General features: G+C 36.1%; 2 protein-coding genes and 1 long non-coding RNA gene across 7 annotated transcripts; 1 reads left to right on the top strand and 2 right to left on the bottom strand.

The window, feature by feature from the left end:
- Positions 1-1894: 1894 nt before the first annotated feature.
- Positions 1895-17487, bottom strand: LOC131537480 (uncharacterized). 3 transcript variants are annotated; one of them, XR_009270292.1, is made up of 4 exons: positions 17357-17487; positions 17086-17211; positions 13699-15246; positions 1895-2843 (listed from the first exon to the last, which is right to left on the bottom strand). It is a non-coding gene; the product is annotated as an uncharacterized LOC131537480 (long non-coding RNA). The 3 variants fall into 3 exon arrangements; XR_009270293.1 differs by lacking the exon at positions 1895-2843 and having other exon boundaries at positions 11163-13945; positions 14220-15246; XR_009270291.1 differs by lacking the exon at positions 1895-2843 and having other exon boundaries at positions 11163-13945; positions 14224-15246.
- On the top strand, positions 15168-19362 carry s1pr5a (sphingosine-1-phosphate receptor 5a). The gene is made up of 2 exons (XM_058770953.1): positions 15168-15323; positions 16854-19362. Exon 2 carries the CDS (start codon positions 17071-17073, stop codon positions 18268-18270), a length of 1200 nt encoding a protein of 399 aa, XP_058626936.1. The 5' UTR covers positions 15168-15323; positions 16854-17070; the 3' UTR covers positions 18271-19362.
- Positions 19363-20879: 1517 nt separating this feature from the next.
- Positions 20880-26267, bottom strand: spc24 (SPC24 component of NDC80 kinetochore complex). Of its 3 annotated transcripts, none has more exons than XM_058770955.1 (6): positions 26141-26267; positions 25012-25205; positions 24747-24891; positions 24037-24141; positions 21212-21288; positions 20880-21121 (listed from the first exon to the last, which is right to left on the bottom strand). In XM_058770955.1, exons 2-6 carry the CDS (start codon positions 25184-25186, stop codon positions 21015-21017), a joined length of 609 nt encoding a protein of 202 aa, XP_058626938.1. In that variant the 5' UTR covers positions 25187-25205; positions 26141-26267; the 3' UTR covers positions 20880-21014. The 3 variants fall into 3 exon arrangements, with proteins under 3 accessions (XP_058626938.1, XP_058626939.1, XP_058626937.1); XM_058770956.1 differs by lacking the exon at positions 26141-26267 and adding an exon at positions 26068-26116; XM_058770954.1 differs by lacking the exon at positions 26141-26267 and adding an exon at positions 25983-26029.
- Between the last annotated feature and the right edge of the window lie 239 nt (positions 26268-26506).

Raw genomic sequence — 26506 nt, 5'->3', positions numbered from 1 at the left:
ATTTGGCATTATTTACACTACTTTTTATTAAAAAAAATTAAAAAGACACAAAAGCCACAGAAAGCCAAATTGAATCCTAACACCTGTAATACCTGATCAAAGGTACGGCAGCTGCCTTCTGCTTCGGTTCAAAGGACGTAAAATCAAGTCAAGAACAATCCATGTGACCCCCGGTATCCTGCAGCAGTACGATCGCACAGCTCATATCCAAAACAAGAATTTTATCAGTCTGAAAACTCATCTTTTCTACAGCACAATGTATTCTAGATTCCTGCTTTGTCAATTGAGGATAAGGCGTAATTTAGATAAGAGTATCTCAGGATCTGTGTAAGCAGGCAAAGGCCTTTGAAAGGCCTTTCTGAAGTAGTTCAGGAGTATTCAATATTTACAACGTTGTTTCTGAGTAACAAAAGGATGAGGAAGTTCACAGTGAAATTCTCAGTGCTTTGAAGGGAGTCGTTAAATGTTTTCCATACAATGAAATGAATGGGGATGGATGCTGTCAAGGTTAAAAAAACGTCATAAAAAATTCTGTGCTATATACAGTAAGTCCTCTGAAGCTATGTAATAGTTAATAAGCAGACCAAATTTACTGACATTTATGAAGTTTATCAACAACATTCCTCTTTGCCACAGCATATATTCTAGTCAGATTTGACAATTAAACAAGTGAAATGATTAAACGTGAATTAGAATTGATAGTTTGCATATTTTTCAAAGCATTTTAAAACATAAAAAAATGTAATGTACCTGCTTAACATGCAGAGACCATTGTGAATAAACCGTCATTTTCAGACAATGGGAGTATTTGGGAAACTTGTTTGAAAACAGTCATTATTTTTGCACTTCCATCAGGTGCTACTGATTCATTAATTACACCAATACACTTTAAAAATCATTCTTGTTTCACAAAAAAGGCTGTCATGTGACTTCAGAAGACAATAGCTGGGTTTCCATCCAAAGTTGCGAATTTAACTTAAGCGCAAAATTGGATTATCGCATAAAACATTTGCGAATAAGCACCATTTCCATTCAACAAGTCAAAAAGAGAACAAAATCATCACTTCCTCATAAACTGGCACTAAATATCAATAAGAAAAGTAGGAGAAGCCACTGAATATAATAATTTTCATTTATAATAAATTGCATGCGTCTCAGAGCAACAACAAATGCGGTCAAATTGCTCTCGGAGGCCTGCTGTTTGGGAATGCAGTTGTGTAAGACAATTATACAGAAATACTTTCATGACAGACTTTGTTCGGGCATTTAATAATGACCATAACAATATTTCAGATCCTGTGCAACAAAATCAGCCCACTGGTTATTCGTTTATTTGGCAAATGCATTTCTAACCCGTTTTCACACAAGTCAAAAGCCAAAAAATGTTTTTGAGCGTAAAAAGATTAAGCTTATTTTTTTGCCAGAAGTTAGCTACAGATAGATGCATGAACTACTTCTATGGCATCATTTCTTGGTCACTAGTAACTGGTAAAGGGCTCCATAACAGGTCAAACAGAGCAATGCTAAAGATGAGTTTCCTAAAACATGTTGGAATAAAGCTGTTGTAAAACATAATGAAATACAGAATTTGAAAAGCTAAAGAGAAATAGCACAGTAGAAACAGTATCTCTTGTAGAGCCTGTCAAGATCTCCTTCAGATTGTGGTTTTGGAAATAAATAAAGCAAGTACAGGAAGGTATGTGATGTGGAGCGTCTGTTTTTCAAGTAACAGAGTAAGTCTTATTGGTAAGTAAAAGTTTCCTGCGATAAAAAGAGACACAGACGTCAAAGCAATATTTCTTTACATATTTTCAAAAGAGCTTCCTGACCCCTATCCAGGCCTCCGTATGTTTCAGAGTCGTCTCAAATATAAAGGACGCAGCAGGGATTGGTTTCCTCGAGACCATTAGAGATCATGTAATGACAGGCCTCACTCTCCAACCCCCAAAACCAACAGAACAGACGCAAGGCCAAGAAAAAGGAGGAGAGAGCAAGAGGCCGAGAAAAGGGAGGAGAACAAAAGAGGGGTGAGAAGGATGGAAAGGGTGGAGAGGGTTGAGAAATTGCCCCATTAAAGACAGAGATGAATCTCTGGTGGATCCCAGGGTCAACTAAATTACTGGCTGCACAGAGGTTAATGCCAGACTAACGCTGAGCGGAAACGAACCAATGTGTGGTTCTCAGTTTTGACATTTAGCATTTAGTACGTACAGCGAAAGCAGTGACACCTTTCTCTAATACATCTGCAGTTCACAATGCATGCTATATTTGAAAATAACTCCACATGTAGGCGCATTATAATGAGCACGCACATTTACAAGCACTTCAAATTAAGAAACATTCTTGCAGAAGTGTGAAACTAAGCCACAGACAGAAGTGTGGAAATATATTCATATGACCTCAATGACCAAAAAGGAAAAAATGTGGTCATAAAGAATATACACAGAATGCAAATCTATTCCATTAAATGAGATACTTTGATTCAGACTGCCTATGCTAAATGTGGGCTGATGACTGTTTCCAGAGCTGATTCTGTGATATGCAGTCCGTTTTTATTTGAGATTTTTACATTAAGAAATTTCATAAAGATTTTTTAATTAAGAAAAACAGTAAGAATTGCTTGAAGAACATTTGTGTGGTGTTTACTTGTGCAGAAGCCCCCATCCTGATGCTACAGTGTTGTTGCTGCAGGCTAAGATGTTCAAAGTGGATTCAGCCTTAGGAAACACCACTGACATTTCTACAAAATCCAAGTAAAATGACCTTCTTCCAGTAGAAATCCTCTGCAAGCATGGGACAGCATCTAATGAGTCTTGAGGAAATAGCCTTGCATGCGCAGGAGCCTAAACAAGAGGTCAAAACATAATCAGCAACAGATAAAAAAAGAAATACGACAAATCTGAGAAATAACAGGATGTTCTTGATAAGAACATCTAGACTCGATAACGTCTGTGTATGGAGATCCTCAATGTTAGCACTATCAGGTCAGATACCGATAGCATCTGACCTCCTGTTTCCCAAATGCTGATAAGCACATTTTTAATACTGTCAGGAGTGTTTGCAAGCATATATATAAAAATAGAGTAGTTTTCTAGGTAAAACTTTATTTTGATAGTCCACTTTAGACATTCTACTAACACTAAGTAACTTTGCAACTATATGTCAACTAGCAATCATTAGAGTATTAGTACACTGTCTGTTTAATATCTTCTAACACTTTATTTTGATGGGTCCACAACATACAACATACTGTCAACTTATTTTACTAACCCTAAACCTAACCTAACAGTCTACGCTGAGTTAGTAGACATGTAGTTGCAAATGAATGAGAATTAGTTGACATGTAGTTGCACAGTTACTTATAGTTACTAGTATTATGTCTAAAGTGGACCATCAAAATAAAGTGCAACCGTTTTCAACATTTTAATGCCATTGTTTTGTTCAGTTACACAAACATTGGTTATGCTTTTTTGCTATAGATAACATCTATGTTAGTCAATGTTCCTGAGAATCGTAACTTTAGTAACACTTTATTTTGATGGTCCCTTTTGAACATTCTGTTGACACCAAGTAATGTTGCAACTACATGTCAACAAACTCTCATTAGAGTATTAGTAGACTGTCTGCTTCATATATACTAGTTCCTTATTGTGATGGTCTCTCAACAGACACTGACTGTAAGTAACTTTGCAACTGTCAACTTATTCCAACCCTAACCCTACCAGTCAATTAATACACTACTAACAATCTAATGAGAGTTGGTAGAAATGTAGGTGCAATGTTACTTATAGTCAACAGAATGTGTTAAAGGGACCATCAAAATAAAGTGAAACCGTAACTTTTAGCATCTAAAATAGTTCGCCACAGAAAGGGTGCTGAAAGTCACACTACTCCACCCTGAAAACCACAGTTTCACGATGCAAAGGTTTGTGCTTGCTCGAAACAATGTCACAAACACAAATGTGAGAACTGCGCACAGTAGCAGGTTGCATTTAGTGGAACAAGAACGCATTTAGCGTCTAGCTAAGGGTCTGTGACACCTACAAACATTTTGCAGAAGTTGTTAACCAACAGTGCATTTGTTTCTGTCATTATTTCTCAGACTATGTGCTATAGGGTTAAAAAAAATGCTTTAGTCACAGAATAAACTCTTAATGATTATTTTGCAGTGACTCTGTCAATTATTTTTAATACTTTAATCTGGTAAGTCACTATTTACAGGTTTTATATTTTCAAAAATAGCTGTGCTAGTTTCCTGTTTCAAATCAATGGTCTCTTTTCTCTCACAAAATAAAACAATGCAAATTCAGAATCCACATCAAGTCCATTTATTATTTTTATTTGGTAAGTAGCTGCATATATGTAGAAAAATACACAATTAGTTGGTCAATCACAAAAATAAATAAATCAATTAAAATGAAAGTTCTGGATCATTTAGCACCCTATAAGCAGTGGCGGTTTTAGGCATGGGCGAACGCATTTTTTCATGACACGTGGGGGGCGGCACAAGCACTTGGAAAAAAAAAAAAAATCTGCGACGCTAAGCAGTTTTCTATTATCTAACATATTATCTATCATATAACTGTGCGGGGAATTGGCAAATTGGCGCCCCTGCTTGTTGAGAAGGTACCGAGCACAGAAGCTGTGTGAGAAGTGGAAAGGGGAGGGGGGTGCGGCCGCGGGGGACAGTTCACCTCTCTCAAATTAGTGGGACAAGTGGGCTAAAGTCAGTCACACCCAGGGGCGCGGAAAGTGTTTTTTTTCATGTGGGCAACTGTTTAATTGTTGGGAATAAAAAAAAAAAAAAAAAAATCGGAGTGTCTATTTAAGTGCCAAGCTATGTTGCTGGCAGAGGCCATTTACATTAACTCCACCCACAAATGTATGATTGAGATAGTCAAATAGGCAAAAGACGGTTACTAGTTATCAGATTCAGTGGTGCAGATGGTCAAATTTGCATTACACTTCTTTCGACACGATCGACCAGGGTTCGCATCTGCCTTTTGGCGAACTTTTTTTCTCCCTTTTTAAATTTCAAATCACATCACATCAGAAAAGCATTTATTTTTTTAATAAAAATGAAGGAAATAATCAAAGAGTTGAACATAAAGTATCGGGTAGGGTTAGGGTAGGTGTAGAGAGGGCTTTTGTCCCAATAAGGTGGCATCCATTTAATAATTAGAAATAAAATTAAAAAATTACACTCAATAAGTTATTGCATACTATTTTATAATGTATTACAATGCAGAAGTGCAGATAATTACCACTATTTTTGCAATAAGTAATGTTTTTCGCCATGTTTTTATTTTATTTTAACATAGAATAAATAGAATCAGAGGGGGTCTCGCCCGGGGAGTAATTCAATGTAGAACCGCCACTGCCTATAAGCATAAAGTTTTCCAATGTATGAACAGGAGCAATGTGCAAAACTAAACAATTGCTATGGGCAAAAATTAGTGTAGCTTTTTCAAAATGTACGTTTGGATTTGCTAACGAAATGAAGATGAACTGGATTTTTTAGATCACACCATATGTGTTAGATCATGGACAGTATGACTTTTCAGTTCTTCAGCGTGAACTGGAGGTGAGAAGGAGTTACAGGCTCACAGAAGCTAACTTTCACATATGTGACAGATTTCACATCTTCTCTGCTAAGTTCACCTGTTACACCTGTGCATTGTGTTTCCATGCGGAGCTCACTGATTACTGCCAACAACGATTAGTATACAAATTATTAGTTGGTACAGTTATTTCCCAGCGTGTGAGACTTTGGTCTTTGGCAACTAACTGCTGGTAGATGCCAGCACATCTCGCTTCATAACACCCAAGATGAGAGAACAATTGTTTCTGATTTATTTATAATGAGGCACCATCTGAAAAATGAGTTTTCCATGGGTGAGCGGATATTTGGATGGAGTCTCTGTCAGTTGGCAAACAATCGTATTTGTATCTAGTTGGTTTGTCAGCGCAGCCAAACTTCCATCTGAGAAAAAAGTTGGTTAGTGTGTAGGGTAAGAGTTCAGTTTCAGGTAAAGTGTGTGTTTTTTCAGCAACTGACAGATTCGGTCAACAGATGCAAATGGAAAACAACAAACTCAGTGACCCTATTTCTTTCTGCTTCCTCAGGAAATCCTACAGGGACACTTTTTTTTTTTTTTACTTTAAACATGTCTGACTGCCATTTAAATCCCCAAGGACAAAGCAGACATGCTTGGAAATTACTTAAGGGTTATAAAGAAAAGCAAACTGAGGTTGATGATGATCTAGATCAGTGACTCTCCAATGGTTTTCCTTCAGGGCTGTCAGTGTTACAATGTGCCGACCCAATACAATACAAAATTTTGTTCAAACATTGAAATCTATTACATTTTTTTGGAAGATCACCAGGCAACTTGCCTGTGTTTGACAGACAAATTTGCATCAACATGGTGTTGAGTTTGACTACATGCATGACCTTTGACATCAACAAAAAAAGATATGGAATATTATAATACATTCTTCTCTGTTTTAAAAGCCTATTTATTTTAATGTACTAGCTGTGCGTGATTACATAGCTAAATGCATTTCTTGCTTTGCATTTAGCATTGTTTTTAAGCTTCTTTCTGCAATCCCATGAGAGCAGACCTCTGACCCACCAGTTGAGAACCACTGATTGAGTGATGTGGTTCATATGAAAAATAGGTCATCTATTTAGAGACTCTGAAGAAGTCTGGAGGAAGAGGTTTTGCATAAGGACCCCCGTCATCACTATCCACATGTGCATCTAAGCAGAGGCCAGCTGGTCAATTAACTTAACACAGTCCAGATCAGCTTGAAAACCACTAGAAAATACACAAAAAAATGTTGAAATGATAAACATGGCATTTGGCCAGAGGAAGTCTAATGCCAAGACAGCATTTGGAGACTTTTTGATGAACTGCACTGTATGTTTAAACTAAATTTCTGTAGGCATACCATACAATCTAGCAAGTATCAACTAGGAAGTTAAGTAGCATTTATAGGCTGTTTAATGGTTTATTTTCCCAGCACAGATCAAACAAATACAATGATAAAGCACAAAACGATAAATTAAATTGCAAATATTGTAAAAGCTAATATACAAAAACATCAATACTGTAATTTAAGGATGTGTGCCCCTTGACATTTACTGTACAAGCAAATACATCAGACTACTAGTAAAAAACACCCACACTTTTGACTCAAAACTGTAAAGTTACTGAGATACGGTTTAACTTTCCCACGTGACAACTAGCCCCGGTCTGTTCTACAGCAAGATCAACTGGTTCTATTGCTTTCCTTTGTCACAGTGACAGTGATAAATAGTCTATTGTGGTATTATGCTATTTATTGAAAGGAAATGTAACTCTCAGCTAATGGAATTTGTTTATATTCCATCTTAAAGCGTGTTTGACAAAGACATTATGTGAATGACATCAGCATTCCAGTCCCATCTGCCAGCTGGGTATATTTCCTAATTCGCCTCTGCACGAATGTAAACACTTCGACAGCAGTCACAGAAAAGCACATCTGCTCATAATGAACTATGAAATAATATCTTTATATATTCCTTTTGTCATTATTGGTGACAATGAAACTGTAAGTGAAGTATATGTTATAAATCAGGCATGTTAATTTAGTGTGTAATTAAATTTGATCAGTATTTTTTAGGGGTTATATGTATGGTCTGTATGTTAAGCATACGTTAGCTTATGGTTTCAATCTAAAGTTTTCTTCATATGACATATGCAATTTTTAAGTTATATAACCACTGTCACTACCATAAATCACTGCAAACATAAAAAATTTAGCTTTTATCTTGAAAAGTGTGCATTGTGAGTAGCAAAAAACCCCAACAACAAACAAACAAGCAAACATTTTTGTGGTTCAGACAGCCAAGCTGGATCTCAGGACATGTGAGGAAATATACCAAGTTTTATAGCCAAATAAGTCCTGAAAGGGAGTTTAGAATAAGTGCACCTTTCGTGCGTTTTACCAAAATTCCCCACATTATCCTCGCCTCAGATTTTGCCAGATAGTAAACCAACCGAGTTATTTTTCGTTGTTAATGAACAGTTCACTCAGACTACATGAGCTTTAATGATTTCCAGAGGCACACTCCGAGTCAGCCAATAACAACAAAGCCACCAAAGGAAGAGTAATTCACTTCCTGTTGCTGCAGTGCCGTTGTGACCGGATAGAGCCCTGGTCCACAGTCCGTATGGGTGATCATGCGGTTTCTTACACAGAGTTCATGTACTCATCTAAAGGGTAAAGGCTTGTTGTGCATAACAGCGAGGCACAAGCTGTTTATAAATCCACTACCTCACCTAATATCAAAGGTGGAGCTGGGTAATGCAGCGATTCTGGAAAAATGTGAGGTAAGGAGCTATTTAAGGCGGGAATACATGAACACGGACCTCCCAAACTTTCGTTTGGAACACCAAATGTTATTCAAGAAAGGTCTGTACTTACTTCTGAATTATTGTGGGCTTGACTGCTTAGTTTCTAAAATATTTTGAAGGCTTAACTCCCACATAGTATCACAGATTTTAAGATCCACCAGATGAAGCAGAACGCATTGGAAAAAAGGTTTCAATCTGTGTTAATGCTGTTCAGGAATATCAAGCCACATATCCCTCAATTCTGTAACCTTTCTTCTTTGAACCCTACAAACCGCCCTGAAATGCTTTGAAGGGATTCAGAGCGAATAATGAAACTATAGTGTAAGACTTGCTCATCTTGTTTCATAAAGTCCCTCTTTACTAACCATCTAGACACCTCAAAACTAAAGTGATGTCCATTCTTTATCAAACATTTAGCATTCCTAGCCTGTGGACATTGTTAGTTTCTAGTGACGTGACTTCATTAGATAATAGATGTGTTGTTTATACCGTCTAATTTACGCAGTCATCCCAGAATTACCAGCACTGAGCGTTTTGCACCAACCACAACTTACCAACCACCCTATTTCTGCTTCACTCAAGAATCTTTATAACCACTTTGAAGAGGTTTTCACCATCGAGCTGCCATCTTTTTAAAACAAAACAGGATATTTGGATGAGAACAGTCTAAACATTCAATTTCTCCTCCATCTACGACCCCTTATGTAGTGTGAATTTATATTCACAGGGCTTAAAGCTGTAAACGTTTTCTACGTCACATTGGATCTTTGTTTTGATTCATTTCTCGTTTCTCTGAGCAAATAAACTCTAGATCACAATGTGTATATATACCATTCCTCTCAAGAATGTGTTTATATTTGATCTCTCTACTATGCCAGACCCCCTTAGTTGTCTTCCCGAATTAAGCACAACTATTTTTCAGAGACATTTTTGGTCATTGAAGCTGAAACTACCTCAAGTGCCAAATCACTGGCGTCTGGATCTGATTATGAGGAAATTACTCAAAAAAACGAGAAGGACCATGTGTGAACATGTGAACTTTCAGACTCTTTCTGTGGGGGTGGATGTCTTTAGCATCTTAGAAAAACAGTTTTTCCCATTGTTTATGACTTTTCTCATCCCAAAAAGCAACATCACAGGCCATTAAGAGAAATTAAAACTACAGACCAAGACTAAAATGGTCGCAAACGCGACAAAAACTTGAAATATCCAATACAAATTTGAAATCTAACAATCCATGCACGTTTTCGACAGATGTCATCATGCTAGAACGTGTGTTAGACTCTCCTATACGCAACATCAAACACAGAGCAAGCTGTTATGTCTGATTTGCGAACAAATTACTCTTTAGAACAGGTTTTTTTAATGAGTCGGTCAAAAGATTTACAAAGCAGTCTCAAACTCGCTCATGAGTTAACCGGTTTGAATCAGACTCAGTCAGTGAATCGTTCAAAACATGAGAAACTATGGTCGCAAGTTCTGACGTTACCAATAGAGTTCAATGGAGCTAACGACCATAGTTAGCTAACAATGTTTTTGGGAAACACACCCCAGAGCGGTTACTGTTGACAACTGACTGCTTGACTGAATCGCGAGTCATTTTTTGCATATGCCCGATTGGAAATGAACCCAGAACCGAACTGTGACGTACATTTGTGACACACAAAGATACACATACATTCAACAACAGTTTTGTTTTAAGTATTTTAACATTTGATGTCCAAATGCGAAGATTAATCGACTGCGAGACTATAAGAAGTTTGTTTGGGTAACATATTGGAATAACTTTTAATTTTTTTCTTCAAACAGACCAAAATATTCTTAAAAACATAATGTTATTCATGACAGCATCAAATTGAAACGAATGTGTATTAAATACAACAAGAACAACAACAACAAAAAAAACACCATTTCATAAACCTCAAGGGGAGGCGTGATTTTTCAGAGGGGTTTATAGACTTCTTAAAGAGGGCTTTCTCATGAGTCACAGCCATCCCACTCCAATAATCCCCCACTTTGAATGTGGGAAAGCGAAATTTCCCTCCATATTTCGTTCATAGGACTGAATCCCAGACTAATGACTAAATACAAAAAACAACCTTTTGTATATCAGCCCCCAGATGTGTGGAGCTGTGGGGTTGCTGGACTTCACAATGTCATAGACCACTGCATCAGCGTGGTAGATGAGGTCAGAAAGTATGTTAATCTAAAGTGACAAATGGTGGAGAAATAATGGAGAATGTGAAACTATTTTGTCAATGGAGAGGGCGGCAATTGTGTTTGTATGAGAAAGGAATGACACATTATCTGACTTCCAGGGCTTATCAGAGAATGTGTTTGATAGAGAACAAAGCAGAAAGGAGGAGAAAGAGAAAGAATGGGGGAAGGTGTTGAAGGAATAGTTCAACCAAAAAATTAAAATCCTGTCATCGTTTACTCACACTCTTTTCCATATAATTAAAGGGAATTGGGGCTATCCAGTTCTTAACTGACACAAAAAACCCACCATGTGACTTTCCTCACTATTTTTCAGCTATTAACAGCACACACTGTTCTCACATTTCTCAAGACCAAATGTACTCAAATCATGTTTGATCTGAGATAAAATGGTAAGCGTAAAACTGAAGCCATACTTTTAGTGAGAAACAAACTCAAAATGAGTTTTTCACTGACCATTTATATCTCAAATCAAACATGATTTGAGCACATTTGGTCATGAGAAATGTGAGAATGGCCAGTGCTGTTAAATAGTATATGTGTGCCATTTTTGTAGTCCATATGACTTTTGTTGAGTTTATCAGTGAATAATGACAATGTGAGGGTAAGCTAATCACAGCAGGATGCACATTTTTGGCTGAACTTTTCCTTTCACTGTTTGGTCTGAGACTGTATCTGATCTAAAAGAAGTAATGTACTCAAAAGTTCAGAATCAAAGTCAGTATTGTGAAATGAGTAAGAATGCACAGCAAAATCTAACCAACGACAGGAGTCTTTTGCTGTTTCTCTTCAAATCTCAAGAGAGAAGAATTAGTCAAGAAGTTCATGCAGGAAATCAGGAGGTTAGTAGCCCTACATAAAGTCTATAGTATACATGTAAGCTTTCAGTATAATCAAAACGGTCCCAAATGGCGGTTTCTTCCTGTGTTTATTTGTACCAGAAATCCCTGCTGACCACAACAACATCCATTGCCACAAACTACTCTTTTCAGTCTCTTTCTATTTTGCATAAACGGAAATTCTGATTTGGCAACGAAAGCTGCACATTCAGATGCATGCAACTGTAATCTAAATTTTACAGCTTGAGACCTGTCAATACAAGCTGTCTGTATCTCAAAGGCAAACTTCAGGAGAAAGTTCACTTATTAAAGCGAGGCGATTCAGACTGTACTCTAGAAAGCTGCAAACACTAAAAACGAAAGACTAAATCAATAGATTTCCATGTACAGGGTTCGTTTTTGTGCATTACTGTCAGTCAAACAGAATCCCACCACCAGACGACGGTTGAGTGTCACGATAGGGGGTCAATTCGAATAACAAAGTACCATCATTCAAAGTTTGTTGTGGCTGTGATAGGCTTGCACCAGCATTCTGGCCAAAGGCTGTTTACTGAACACAACATGGTCGAGTCACTTCAGAGACAGACAACAGGGCCTCAAATGAGCCCCCAAAGAGCGCAAAACAACAAGCAATGGAAGAAAAACTAATCCAAGATTTTCATTTAAATAACAACATGCCAATGTTAATCGCTGTTCTTCTGAGACACCACTGAAACTAATTTTTAAACAAATAAAGATAATACAAACGTATCATTTCAACCATTTCCATTCCATTTGGAACTTTTCAAATTCAATCTAAACATTCAAATGTTTCAGCCAGATATTTATTGTTTTAAAAGCGCTAAATTTAAGTTATGTTCGCTAAAAAAAATAGAGCAGGTCTATCATTATTTCTGGTAGCTAAGGCTTTTAGACAGTTGGGCAGGGTCAAACCCACCCCCTCATAGGACACAGGAAGTCTCATGACCTCATAGGTCCAGCCTTTCCACCAAGCCAAGGATAACAAAGTACGAATATAACTTCTATTCTGAACTGTCAATGCTGAACTCTCTTGAACCTAACGAAACACTTATTTTATTATAAGAAAACAATTTTTTATTGAAACTTTGATAAGCATTGACTACATGCAGATGAAATCACAGTGCTGTTCCTCTGAATTGGTAGGGAGTGTCAAATATGTCAAATGCTTCCCAGATAGTAATGTTGAATTTGGAAAAAGATCTGGGATGAGTCAAGGTCTCCGCAGCTGGAATAATGGATTTATTTATTGGTCATCTAAATATTTGTTGGTTTGACGCACGTTCAGTATTTCCAGTGGCCAGTGAGACTCTTTGTGTGACAACACAGTGAATTTAATTACTGAAATTTAATGGCATTTTCCCACACCACCATAGCAGCATTCAGCTAAGGGAGTGTCTTTCCATCACTCTCAACCACAAATAACAACAGTAAAATGAATTGAAAGAGAAGACTGAGCTGTGTAAAGTTTGTGTATTCAGCTAATGCGATTTCGCCAGAGAGAATAAAGTTCAAATTGATTGATTTGGCAAAAGCTTTGTGATCTCTGACAGTTCATTTGGATCATTTAGGTTAAAACTGTGATTTCAAGCTTCTTAACACTTTACTGATGAATTGAACACTTAATTGATGAAATTTCAGTTAATTGAATAAGAGAGTCGTTGCAGCGGTAAAGAACTGAATGGCCCATTGAGGTCCATGACAATGCTTGAGTGATGAATAAAGACAATAGAAAACACAACAAACAAGATTATATATGTAGTTTAACTATAGTGTAGCAGTTTCGCCATAAAAAAGTGGTGTAAACACAATTTTCACTCAGATATTGCCAGTAAACTAGCAATTGATAAGAATAAGAAATGACAAGTAACACATTGCATTAAACATTACATTTTGAAGTGTATTTTCTTGTAAAACAGTCTAATATTCTTTCATGTTTTATTTTTACAGTGTAGTTGAACCTAACAACACTCTTGAGTATTTTTTGTATTTAATTTTAATTAAATTATTTTTTAATTATTAGTTTTAAAGGGAGATTTTTTTTTTTACTTTAATAAAGCAATTAAATATAATAATGTTTTAATTTTTATTACCTTTTTAATATTTTGAAACAAATGGTTTGCACAGTTATGTGTAAAGCATTGGTAGCCTCAACAGGAAATGTCTTTATGTATGTATGGAAAAAATATCACATATAAACTTCCATCTGGAATTGCACCTACTTCTTCTCAGGAACTATCATATCTGTATCACAGGAGCACCAGACATAAGTGTCTGAAACAGGAGCCAAGACTCAGGGTGAGCCAGCAGTCTCTGTGGGGAGTATCAGAGTAGAGTGCTTGATTATCAGGCCTTTGTGTGTAAATGTAGGTAACATGCTGAGTCCAAGATATCCAGACACAGCAGGAGCGATGAGTCTGTCTGCTGGCTGAGGAGGTGGAGCCCCTCTGATATTGCCATTAGGCTAGCCTGAGGGCAAAAAGCAGAAAAGACTGATAAAGCAACTCTCCGTTCACTTCTGGCACCTCGGCCACCCACTGGAAAGCAGCAGAATGTGCAAAGCACTGAATATGTGGGCCCTCGTTGCCCTGTGAACAGGTGAACAAGACAGACCTCTCCCATGTGCTCAACGTCTGCCAGTAAAAATGAAAGCATGCAATGCTCAGTACTTTTTACTATTTCATGTCATAGAACGAAGAATCCATCTTCCATATGTTTTCAAGATCTCATAGTTGCATAATACCTACTAAAGTAGTGGCTATTCTGCTCCACGTTCAGACAGGGGACATGGTGTTCCTCTGGAGGGCTTTGTTCGGCACGGCCCAGTATGACCTCATAGGTGTTTCTCAAGGAAATCCCTCTCCCTTCGAGGTACAATGACAGAGTTTCCTGTTTAAGAAAGTAGGATCCGGCTTCGGACTTGCTCACACTCTCCGCTGCCTTATGTAATTACAATGCAATTCCGAGACTGCTCATGTTTTACGTATACTTGTGCATCACATACTCAAAATAAGCAGGGTTATTTATTTATTCATTTAGTCATACTTGTTTATGCGCCTGTTTGCACGTCAGAATGAAGGAAGAGAATACTGTAGAGGCTCAAAACATCCTGCATTATGAGTCTTGTGTTTGAGTATAAGGATGAGAAATGGTAAAAAATGCAGGAGTTCTTAAATTAAAAAAAAAAAAAAAAACAAAAAAAACAAAAACAATTAATGTTAACCATTAGCAGCAAGTCTCACAAAAAATTAAGAAATCTTTTAAAAACAAATCTTTGAACTATAATCTAAAAAAGGCAATGTTTCAAAAATGTCAAGTAAAAAGTACTAAAATGCTTAAATCTTGAAATATTACTTTCAATAAAGATTTAAAATCTGTTTTGTTGTTGTTGTTTTTTTTTTTACAATAAAACGTTTTGTTTTCTTAACTTAGCATTTTTGATTATAAGCCCCACAAAGATACATCAAATTGCTTCTAACTCACAAAAATAAAACAAGTTCTTCACGTAAGAATGTATAATGAAGCGTGCATTTTTATGCAACTTAATAGACCTGAACAAAAGATTAGTCACGTCATTGACCTACATATATAATGTCAAAGTACCTTCAAGTTGGCAAAGCAATTCATTACCCATAAATGCTGCATCAGCACAGCCAGAAGACGAGAGAAGGCGAATGTCAAGACCAGCCCACTTCAGGACGAGTCTTGATCCAAGGTTCAGCTCTCAGCTCAGCTGCCGGCCGGAGCTCTTGTCAGTTGTAGGCAGGACACTGGGGAGAGATAACGTTAGTGGAGCAGAGGAGGATTTGTCATTTACAGGCACTGTTCAGTGTTTCTAACTTAAACGGTAAGCTGCGCTTATTTACACGAAAGAGCGAGGTTACATTTGAATGTAGGCTAGATTAAAGTCAGTTTAGGTGCAGTATGTAAACTAGCGTTGTTTTGCATGGATGCGGACTTTTCGTTCAGTCACAGACTGGTTAAAGTTTGGTTCGACCATTTCATAGTTTATAAAATGATTGACATTTGTCTGAATTCAGCCTGTGCGCACGAGCGCGTAAACGACGCTATTGTGATTATTTACCGAAATAATTATGCAGAAAATGTTTGCGTCGTGTGATCGTCCAACGCTGTAAAACGATTAATAATGTTTAATAAACGATAATAAACCGTTGAACAATGTAAAAGCGCTTAATTTGATAACTACGATTTTCTTATAGGCAACTGTAAATATTTTATATTGCAATAAACGATAGGCTATATGGAAATTAACTGCAAATGTTTTTATTTTTTTTAAATTAAAAAAATTATAAAGTAAAAAAAAGTATGGCAATCTACGAAGGAAATGTGTATTTAACAAGGTATTAAGCTAGGTATATTTTTACAGTAGCTGCAATACTAAAATAATGTTTTATCTGGAAAATCTCTATATTATCAGTAGGCCAACGTTGTACACTAACAAACAATTTTAATAGTTCAAATAGGCTGGTATATTAACAATCTATAATTTGATGTCACATGCATACATTTCATGTCTGTAAAATATTGGCTACTCCTTCACTGTATTATTTTTATGGTAAAGGTTTTGACCGCAACAGTTGCTAGTTTTTTTTTTTTTTTTTACAGCACTGTATATTTTTACAGTGTACTGACTAATTCTAATACTTATACTCAAACATGGTTTACTTTATTACAAAGTATTTATTTATTTTTGTTGTTGTTGTATTCCTTAAATAGTAGAGATATAATTAAATACATCCGGAATAAAATGTCCATTCTTTTAGACAAATTTAACAGCTACAGCTGTTTGTTTTATTTTATTTATTTTACAGTACTGTATATTTTACAGTGTACGGACTAATACTGATACTCATTCACGGTTTACTTTATTACAAAGTATTTTTTAGTTTTCCTTAAATTGTAGAGTCATAATTAAATACATCCAGAATAAAATGTCCATCATTTTAGATAAATTTGACAGGTACAGCTGTTTGTTTTATTTAGTTTTTTACAGTACTGTATGTTTTACAGTGTACTAACTAATTCTAATACTAATACTAATACTCAAACACAAATTGTACTATATTTTATACAATTATTCCTTTGTTTTCTCCGAATTCCTAATTAAATGCAATCTGTTAAAATGTCCATTTGTTTAGATAAAAAAATGTTTATTATGTCTACACTGAAATAAAGTATTGACTATGAAAGAATAATTAAACAGTTGAAACAGAACATGATAAATGCTAAATATTATATTAAATATGCTTTTTTTTTTAATTTATGTTATGCTTTTATTTATTTTTATACATTTTGTTTGTCATTCAAATATGTTTACCATAATTATTTAACATTATTTTCTAATGCTTTATTTCAGTTCCCTCTGGTGGCCTTTGAGGATATAGCAAAGCTGTGATTTGAGCATCAAAGAAGTGAAAATTTCAACACAAACGAGCCTACAACACAAGGATTTAATGCTACTATGTTAAATCCTCTTGAGAGTTGTTTTATGTGCTTTGCTGGAATATGGCAATAAGAGGGCCTACAGAGATCCTTAAGAAACATCTTTAAGGACAGCAAAAGAAACGGGAAGAATGGAAGCTTCATACGCTGCTAGTGCCGCTGTTGCTCCAACTCTGCCACTGAGCACCTCGTCTCCAGGTTACCTGCTCAGAATGTTTCGGGAGTATCAAAGCAACGCCGTCATCGTGGCCCATTACAACTTCACTGGAAAGCTGAAAGAGAACAAATACCGGGACGGACTGAAACCCGAGGCCATTGTGTTTCTCATCATCTGTCTTCTCATTGTGATGGAAAATGCCATTGTTTTGGTGGCAATATGGAAGAACAAAAAATTCCACATGCCCATGTACTACTTACTGGGCAGCTTGACGCTCTCCGATTTGCTTGCAGGATTCACCTACATGGTGAACATTGTGACTTCAGGTGCAAACACTCTCAAAATGACTCCAGTGCTGTGGTTTCTTCGAGAAGGAGGCGTGTTTATCACACTTTCTGCGTCTGTCATCAGTCTCCTCGCTATAGCCATCGAGCGGCACGTCACGATGGTCCGGATGAAGCCGTATCAAGGGGCCAAGCGAGGCCGAATGTTTGGTTTGATTGGTGCAAGTTGGGTTCTTTCAGTGCTCCTCGGCATTCTCCCAATCATGGGCTGGAATTGCATTGGAAATCTGGACGAATGCTCCACAGTCTTGCCTCTTTACGCCAAGAGCTTCATCCTCTTCTGCATTACCGTGTTCACCCTGGTGCTGATGTCCATCGTGGTGCTCTACGTGCGCATCTTCCGCATTGTGAAGTCCAACACCCAGCGGTTAGGCTGCAGTCCTCAGCGCAAAGGTCTGGCCAGGAAGTCCCAGAAGTATCTGGCTCTGCTGAAGACGGTCACCATCGTTCTCGGGGTCTTCATCGCCTGCTGGTTGCCTCTCTTTGTCCTCCTTCTGCTGGACTTCTGCTGCCCTGCTCAAAGCTGCGAGGTGCTGCTCAAGGCAGACTACTTCCTGGGTATCGCCATGATCAACTCGCTCCTAAACCCCATCATTTACACCCTAACTAGTAAAGACATGCGGAGAGCCATTCTGAGACTGGTCTGCAGTTGCTGTCTGATATCAAAAGATGGACAGGTGAAGAAGTTTGGCATGCCTTTCTTGGACTGTAGCACCAGTAAGGTTGAGGTGCCGTCACAGAGGCTGGAGGGCTTGGAAACAACGGTCTCCTCGGGGAACTTCACACCATCCACGATTAAAGCCATTTACCCGAGGATATTGAAGAGCTGAGGAAGAACAATGCATTAAGTTCAAATTGACAATGCAGCAGTAATGGACAGATCGACTTCTCCTGGTTCAGGTTGAACATTTATAAAACTGCCAGATGGACAGGTGCTTAGAAATTAATTCAGGAGACGCTGGATGAGATGGAACTCATAAATCTTGTGTTTTGGACTTCAAAGTAGAAGACTTGGTTTCCTCCACATGCATTAAAGCAAGCCACGGAGGCTACCAGAGAACATGGTAGACCAGACAAGTGGAATTTTTTTTTTTACTGTGATAAAAACCAGGGTTTAAAATGGATTGTCTGTGGTTCAGACTTACAATACAAGAGCTACGGTGCCTTTTTAAAAATAGGATTTTAAACAGCAAACAAAAAACAGTTATACAGCTGAACTGAGCAAATGTGACGCATTGTGCAAATATGTTTTGAAAAGAACTCTTCAGATGTTATATGAGACTCGTGTGAGCATTTTCAAAAACAATGAGCTTGTGCAGCGAGTCATTTTCACCTCCAGTCCAAATAGCAGTTGAAATGTTCCGAGATTTTGTGGTGAAAAAATGCAAAGAAAATGACGGGTTGATGCCTCCACACACAGGCACGTTAGTCCTCGGGCATTTTAAGAGTACACATGCATGCAAATAAAAACTACAAGGCAAGTGACTATTTTTGATTTGTAAGGTTTCCTCTTATAATGGTATTTTTGGGAAATATTGTTTTCCTGTTAAAGTTCCCTTTAAAAATGTAAGTACGTTATACTTTTCTATATTTGCTTATACAGGAAATATAGTTTCAATGACTTTAAGTCATTGAAACTAACAAGCTAGCTATAAATATTATAGGTGGCACAAGCTATATAAATATTGTATATTTTATAAATATTGTAACAAAGTTTTTGTTGTATGGAATGGCATCATTTATATGTAGCAGTCTGCAGTGACAAAACAGCACTGACATTCAAGCAATATTGCATTTCTGTAAAACTGTCTATGTACTGAAAACGATGCATTCATGTGTTTAAATGTATTTTGTTGATCCTAAATTATGAGCCTTAAAAACAAATCTTTTATAAGTGCATTAATTAAAAGTGTTTTCTTGAATGTTTGCTATTTGTTTTTGTTTAGTCCCGTATTTTTTGCAAAAGTGATTTATTTTGCACTACATAGTTTGCTTCTATAGATTACATTTATGCACTGCCCATTGTTTCTCATGAAAAATAAAATAGAGGGTGAAACAAATATACATATGTAGGTGTATGTAAATACATAAATTTTGCTCAGATACAGTGGAAAACCCATCCACTGTTAGGTTCAGAGCAAATTTTTCTGGAAATTTGCGTCAAGTTATAAAACAACGAATGGTCTAAATGGACCATTTTAATCTAAATGGTTAAAGTGCATATACGAAAAAAAAAAAATTGCTCTCACAGTGAGTTTAGCTGATTTCCAGTTGCCTCAATCACACTCACACCACATGTTAACCAAGCATAAACTAAACTATATTGTGGTTTTGTCTTTTCACACGAGCCACACACAGAATTTTCTCACTGTTCTGTCTTTGCAAAAAACCCCTACAGAAAAAATGGTCATAAGCTCGTGCCAGTCCGGATGTTTATCGAAGCTGAAAAGGCATGTGTCTGCACCTCAAGGGCATGATGATTCATTTTTGAAGTTAAACGAGCAAAGGTTAAACTGGTCACGCAAACAGAGTACGATGATTAAGCTTTTGAAAGAATACCCATCCATATGCCCTGACAGATATCAAACATCCCAAAGTATTGAAATGAGAACTAGTGAAACTAGTGTAGTGAAAGTACTGAAAGAAAAGATGAGGAAAAAATATCCAAGTGACTTACACAAAGCTCTGGGAAATTATATAAAATCATTCTGAATGAAAATAAAACCATATCTGAATATATGTTATATAGTACATCCTAGCACTTTATATTTAAAAACATCTGTTAAAAATATTTCATTAAACCTTAGGCAGGAGCTATATAAAATGAGTGATTTATTAATTACCTAACTAAATATGCACACATCTTGAAAAAGAAATACACATCACTAACATATCTCTATAGTTTCAGTTTAAGAGTTTTTCATTTTTAGTGGCATGTCAATAAATCCTAGAAAATTGGATAGCAAAAAAAACAACTATAAAATACATGTAACTATTAAGAAATAAGCACGCCAAAACTGAAACAAAAAAGCAGTATGAACAAACAAAATGTCTGTTCACAACGAAAGAGAAACTCACTTTCATGCTAATGCAAGTTACAAGCCATCTATCTCTAAATTTTTAAATATGCTACATGTCCTTTTTTTGTGTGTTTCTTTGTAATACTTGTCAGAAATCTTGAAAAGTCTCACCATAAATTATTATTCAGTAAGTATTAAAAGAACACTTGATTTCATTACGTTTCATCACAATGTTTGCAAAAACTGATTTTAAATTTAATAGGAAATTCCCTGCTCTATGGAAATAGCAGGTGAGCCTTTTAACAGACAGCAAATTATAACAAAACTCAGAAAATGCTATTCTAGTAATGCAAAAAAGTGCATTTTCAGGCTGTGGGGGGAATTTTGTGAACATATAGTGACATCTTGTGGTGTGTGGGTCAAGGGGGCAACTGAGGCAAATTTATTAACAGAATTAAAAACAGAATAATTATAAAGACACATACACATACATACACACACACACACATAAAAACAAACAGTAATTTAGCTAACACTGTTCATGTGCACCTGGTCTACCATTCAGTATTAACCAGGCTCCACAGGTCATCGCTGACTTCACAGGTTGAGCGGGTGGATGTGTCTATGTTAATGGGGGTTGCCACATCCATGCCGTAGTGAACTGCCAAGAGACAAAAGGGATTTCATACAGTCTAGAACATGAAACTGTTATGTTCATCATCATCATATACAATAAATGTGTCAGGATTACCTCCTCTCAGTATGTGCGGCTCTGTGTCCACCTCCAGCTTTATCTTGGTTACTTTAAAGTAGAGCTGAGCAACGTATCTAAATCAAGTGAGCAGCAAAACAAACTTTTTTTAGCGGACATGATCATTTCAAAGCAGTCTGGCAAAACAGATTTACAGGTATCAACATATAACTATAGGGTACCCAGACAATGACTTTCCATCACTTTTTTTTTTCTTTTTTTTTTTACTGTTAAAGTTTTTTCATTTAAAAAATGTATAAAGCTTGCACTAAACAAGCAATTTATAGCTCTATGAAGTATACTCGGTATAAAAAAAAAGTCCAACAAAATGTCCCGATATTTTTAGGTTTTCCATGACCATGTGAAAGAATTATTGGAAGAAATTAGTACTTTTATTCAGCAAGGATGCATTAAATTGATCTAAAGTGATCCACACAATATCAAGCAGTTTTTCAACATTGGTGATAATCAGAAATGTTTCTTGAGCATCAAATCAGCATATTAGAATGATTTCTGAAGGATCATGTGACACTGAAGAGTAATGATGCTGAAAATTCAGCTTTGAATCATGGGAATAAACATTTTTAAAAAGAAAATATTTCACAGTATTACCGTTTTTACTGTGCTCTGATCAAATAAATGCAGTCTTTGTGAGCGGAAGAGACTTCATTAAAAACCCTTTTGAACAGTACTGTACATGATCAGGGTTGGGAAGGGTACTTTTAAAATGTATATTACTACAGATTACAAAATACATGCTTTAAATAGTAATTTGTAACCTATTTTGTTAGATGACAAGTTCTGTAACCTAATCTAAATACTTTATAATACTTTGTAATACTAATAAGGTATATAACACAAAGGGTCTTCTAGGAAAAAATTACATCCACCAAACATACAACTCAAGGGCATGAGGATTCATTTTTGAAGTTAAACGAGCAAAGGTTAAACTGGTCACACAAACAGGGTACGATGATTAGGCTTTTGAAAGAATACCCATCCATATGCCCTGACAGATATCAAACATCCCAAAGTATTGAAATGAGAACTAGTGAAACTAGTGTAGTGAAAGTACTGAAAGAAAAGATGAGGAAAAAGTAGACAAGTGACTTACACAAAGCTCTGGGAAATTATATAAAATCATTCTGAAGGAAAATGAAACCATATCTGAATATATGTTATATAGTACATCCTCGCACTTTATATTTAAAAACATCTGTTAAAAATATTTCATTAAACCTTAGGCAGGAGCTATATAAAATGAGTGATTTATTAATTACCTAACTAAATATTTTCATTTTTAGTGGCATGTCAATAAATCCTAGAAATTAGGATTTTGTTCCTCAGCAAAAAAGAAACAATACAAAAAAAGTGCAATAAAAGTAACTTTTAAGGATTAAGCACACCAAAACTGAAACAAAAAAGCAGTATGAACAAACAAAACATCTGTTCACACCGAAAGAGAAACTCACTTTCATGTTAATGCAAGTTACAAGCCATCGATCCCTATATTTTTAAATATGCTGCATGTTCATTTTATAGAAATGTCTTTCTTTCTTCAGTCGCAAAGAAATTCAGTTTTTTTGAGGAAAACACTCCAGGATTTTTCTCCATATAGCGGACTTTTTTGGTTCCCAATGGTTTGAAGGTCCAAAGTTTCAATGCAGCTTCAAAGGGCAAATGCTCATCTTGCACTCAACCTCACGCATTACATAATCACACACGCCTGACATAGCCAGAAGTACCGACCCAGTTTTCACAAAGTGAATGTGCAAAGAAAGTCAAACGCCCTTTACAAGAAAAGGTAAAACAACAATGACTGATGATTTTGAAGTTGAGGAGAAAATGAGATGAGACTAAAATGAGTACACAGACTAAGAACTAACCACATGTGACTTTTTCTACGTGATTACTTAGTCACATAGCATCGCATAGCTAGTGCAAGAGGAGCATTTGTGGTTAAAAAGTATATACATTTATTTTATTTTTTTTAGAAAATGATCAATTGTTTCACTAGGTAAGACCCTTATTCCTCAGCTGGGATCGTGTAGAACCTTTTGAAGCTGCATTGAAACCGCAATTTGGACCTTAAACCAATTGGGAACCATTAAAGTCCACTATATTGAGAAAAATCCTGGAATGTTTTCCTCAAAAACTTTAATTTCTTTGCGACTGAAAGAAAGAAGGACATGAACATCTTGGATGGGGGTAAGTAAATTATCAGGAAATTTTTATTATGGAAGTGAACTAATCCTTTAATTGCTCAGGATAACCAAGGGGCTCACAGACAACTATCACAAAACATGAAAAGAGTCATGGATCAAGCAATGACAGAAGGGTATGTACATTTTTGAATGGGGCATTTTTGATAAATTCAGTCATTTTGCCTTGTGGAGTAAACATCTGTTATGTGAAATATCTTATTGAGGACAGTACTAAATAAAAATAACATGCTATTGATCCTCTTATTTTGTAAATATTCTGCAAGGTGGATATTCTGCACTTGTGAGCAGAAAATCACCAATTTCTGTTTATATTATTTGCCCTTTACAGGTTACGATAATGTTTAAATGAAATAAAAAGTGTAGCAAAATTCAAAGTAATCACTTTGGTAATTAAAATATTTTTCGAATGTTACTGTAATTTGATTACTACCTATTAAAAACGTAACTGTAATGACATACAGTTACTCATATTTTGTATTTTAAATACATAACTAAGTTGCATGTATTTCGTTACTCCACAACCCTGTACATGAAAGGGGACTGAATTACGTAGTCATTACAAACACAAGGTGAAGTAAAGCCAGCTCGGTGTTTGCTTACATGGCTGAAGGAATGACCTCGGTCGTGTCTTCATCCACTTCCTGTTGCAGAGTTTGAATTTCTTGCTCAGTATCTCGGAGTCTTTCCAGCTCTTTCAGCAAGAATCTGACCCATGCGTTAGGGAAACTACAGGGAACAACCAAACTAAAGAGTAACAAAGTTCATAAATCAAGAAGTAAACTAAACAACACTCATGTTTTAGTAAAATAAAAAAACATAATAATAATAAAAATAAAACAACAACAACAAAACAGATCATATCTGAGATCAGCTTGAGATTAGAGAGCCTGACAGTGCTAAAAACATTTTAACAATTTTGTGTGCATCACACTGAAATGTCCAGTGTCTTGGTCATCTTACCTCAACAATGTCAATTAATGCATACTTTTTTTTTAACTTACAGATGTATAAAAGTACATAAATGCACAAATCTGTACATAAACCTACTGATCTTGATGTACATTACTTTATTGTTTTTAAATTATTCTTTTATTTTACATCATTTTTATTTAAATGTTCTTTCTATTCTCTTTTGTTATATGTATGTATGTATGCATGTACCCAGAGCTCCTGGAAAACACAACACATTTCTTGAGTGTGTGTGCGCACACTTGGCAAATAAAGCTTATTCTGATTCTGATATGGCCAATTATTATAATGAGAGCTGGTTCTGGTTCAGGTCTCGAGGGAAACACCATACTGAAGGATACTCCTGCTCTGAGTCCAGGATTTGGCTTTTGGAGAGGCTCCTTTGTATTTCCTGCTTCATCCTCTCGATCTCTTGTGCCATTTGGCTCTTCTGCTGCTCTAAATCCAGAAGTTTCTGGCCGACCACTTCCTCTCCATGTACAAGATCTTTAAAAGGAAGACAACACAGAAAAAAAAAAATTGTATTTAGTATTATTTATTAGTGCATTTTGTTAAGTTACTATTAATTAGTAAGTTAAAAGTTAGCATTAGTACTATAAGTAATACCATTTAAGAGCTTGGTTGTGGTCCTCTTGGTCTTGATGTGGTGGTCAAAGAACTCCTGCAGATTCTCTCTTGCTCCTTGGAGGGCGCTCTCTGCCTTACTGCTCTTGATGAACTCAATCAATGCTTCCCCTGATTTCTCGAGGTCATCGTCATGCATCCCATCGTTCTGTGACATGTCTGCATTAATGATGCTTCTGCAGAAAAATGCACCACATACTGAGGTGAAGCTATATGCCACGACAGAACATTTTTCCATTTAAGCAGATACATTCACCAAAAGCAACTTACAAATGAGGAACAACACAAGCAATATGTCAGAGTTGACAAGCTTCACAGTATACAATCAATGGCACATTTACACACACACAAAAAACCCTGGATTAGTGAACAAGCTAAAGCAGTGGTGAAATGCAGAAAAGAAAACAGATAAATATTGTATATTCAGTTACAGTCAATGCATTTTAACTGGACGTCAAATCAGAAACATGAAGGCTACTTTTAATTTATTTAACAGTTTTGCTGTATATGTTAGGTATTATTCAGTACTCAACAAGATTTTTTTATACAAATAATAAGTCTAAAATTAGTTCTTGCCAACATTTTCACTGTCACCAAATTACCAATTTTTATTTTCAGCAATGCTTTTAATTTTTCCCCCCTAGAAATATTTTTATTTTTATTAAATATCTCATTCATCTACAGCTATAATATAACTCCATACACGGAATACAATGCAAAACTTTAAGTTACTTGTCGGATTGTATTCTTATACTAAACGCATTTTTATTGATGCTTTATTTTTACACATTCAACAAAACCTCTTTTAAAACAAAAATAACTGCGAATCATAATTCAGTAGCTCTATTAGCTGTTAAAGTAACTGTTATATAGTCTAGTACGAAATATTATATAATATTAAAATTACAGACTGTTGTTGAGCAAACACTGAACAACATTATCTCAAAACAAACCTGCCTATAATAACAACCACATAATAACGCATCCACAAATGCACGATTAACTGGTTTAGTCAAGGCGGCGCTTTAAAACACTGACCTAAATAACACTTATTAATAAAACATACAACAAAGTGGTTTATTGCGATATATTTCAGAGTAAACAGCCTCACCTAATGCATGCGCTGTTTATCCGGATTTCAAACTGGCGGCTGTTTGGCGCGCTTTCCAGAAACGCGCCTGAATAAAAAACAGCTTCAGTACTTCAAGCTTTTGTTTTCACCCCCATCATGATCAATGTTTTAATACATTACATGATACATGAAATCCATAATGTATTCTTCGAATACATTCAAGGTTATTTTAAATACACGCTAGAGTTACTGTCAGGCAACTATTCGAGACACCTAAACCGCAATAGTCAAGTCAAAACCAAAGTCCTCTATGCCTTAACAAATTAAATGCCACGCAATCTGAAAAATCTCTATGAGATTCCCACATGAAAAAATACTGTAGTGTTTTTGAACCCCACTATAGTA

This window comes from Onychostoma macrolepis, chromosome 03, assembly GCF_012432095.1.
Source record: "Onychostoma macrolepis isolate SWU-2019 chromosome 03, ASM1243209v1, whole genome shotgun sequence".
Classification (NCBI taxonomy): Eukaryota; Metazoa; Chordata; class Actinopteri; order Cypriniformes; family Cyprinidae; genus Onychostoma; species Onychostoma macrolepis.
Note: the sequence above shows the minus strand (reverse complement) of the source record. Positions and strands in the feature narration are given on the sequence as shown.

What these genes read in the sequence shown, in the direction of transcription:
- s1pr5a (XM_058770953.1), top strand. Translation starts at nt 17,071, where the DNA reads ATGGAAGCTTCATACGCTGCTAGTGCCGCTGTTGCTCCAACTCTGCCA.
- spc24 (XM_058770954.1), bottom strand. Translation starts at nt 26,014, where the DNA reads ATGCGTTATTATGTGGTTGTTATTATAGGCAG. An exon ending in CACAACCAAGCTCTTAAATG is followed by an intron (nt 24,892 to 25,011) that starts GTATTACTTATA and finishes TTCCTTTTAAAG; the next exon opens with ATCTTGTACATGGAGAGGAA. An exon ending in ATCCTGGACTCAGAGCAGGA is followed by an intron (nt 24,142 to 24,746) that starts GTATCCTTCAGT and finishes CGCATGGGTCAG; the next exon opens with ATTCTTGCTGAAAGAGCTGG.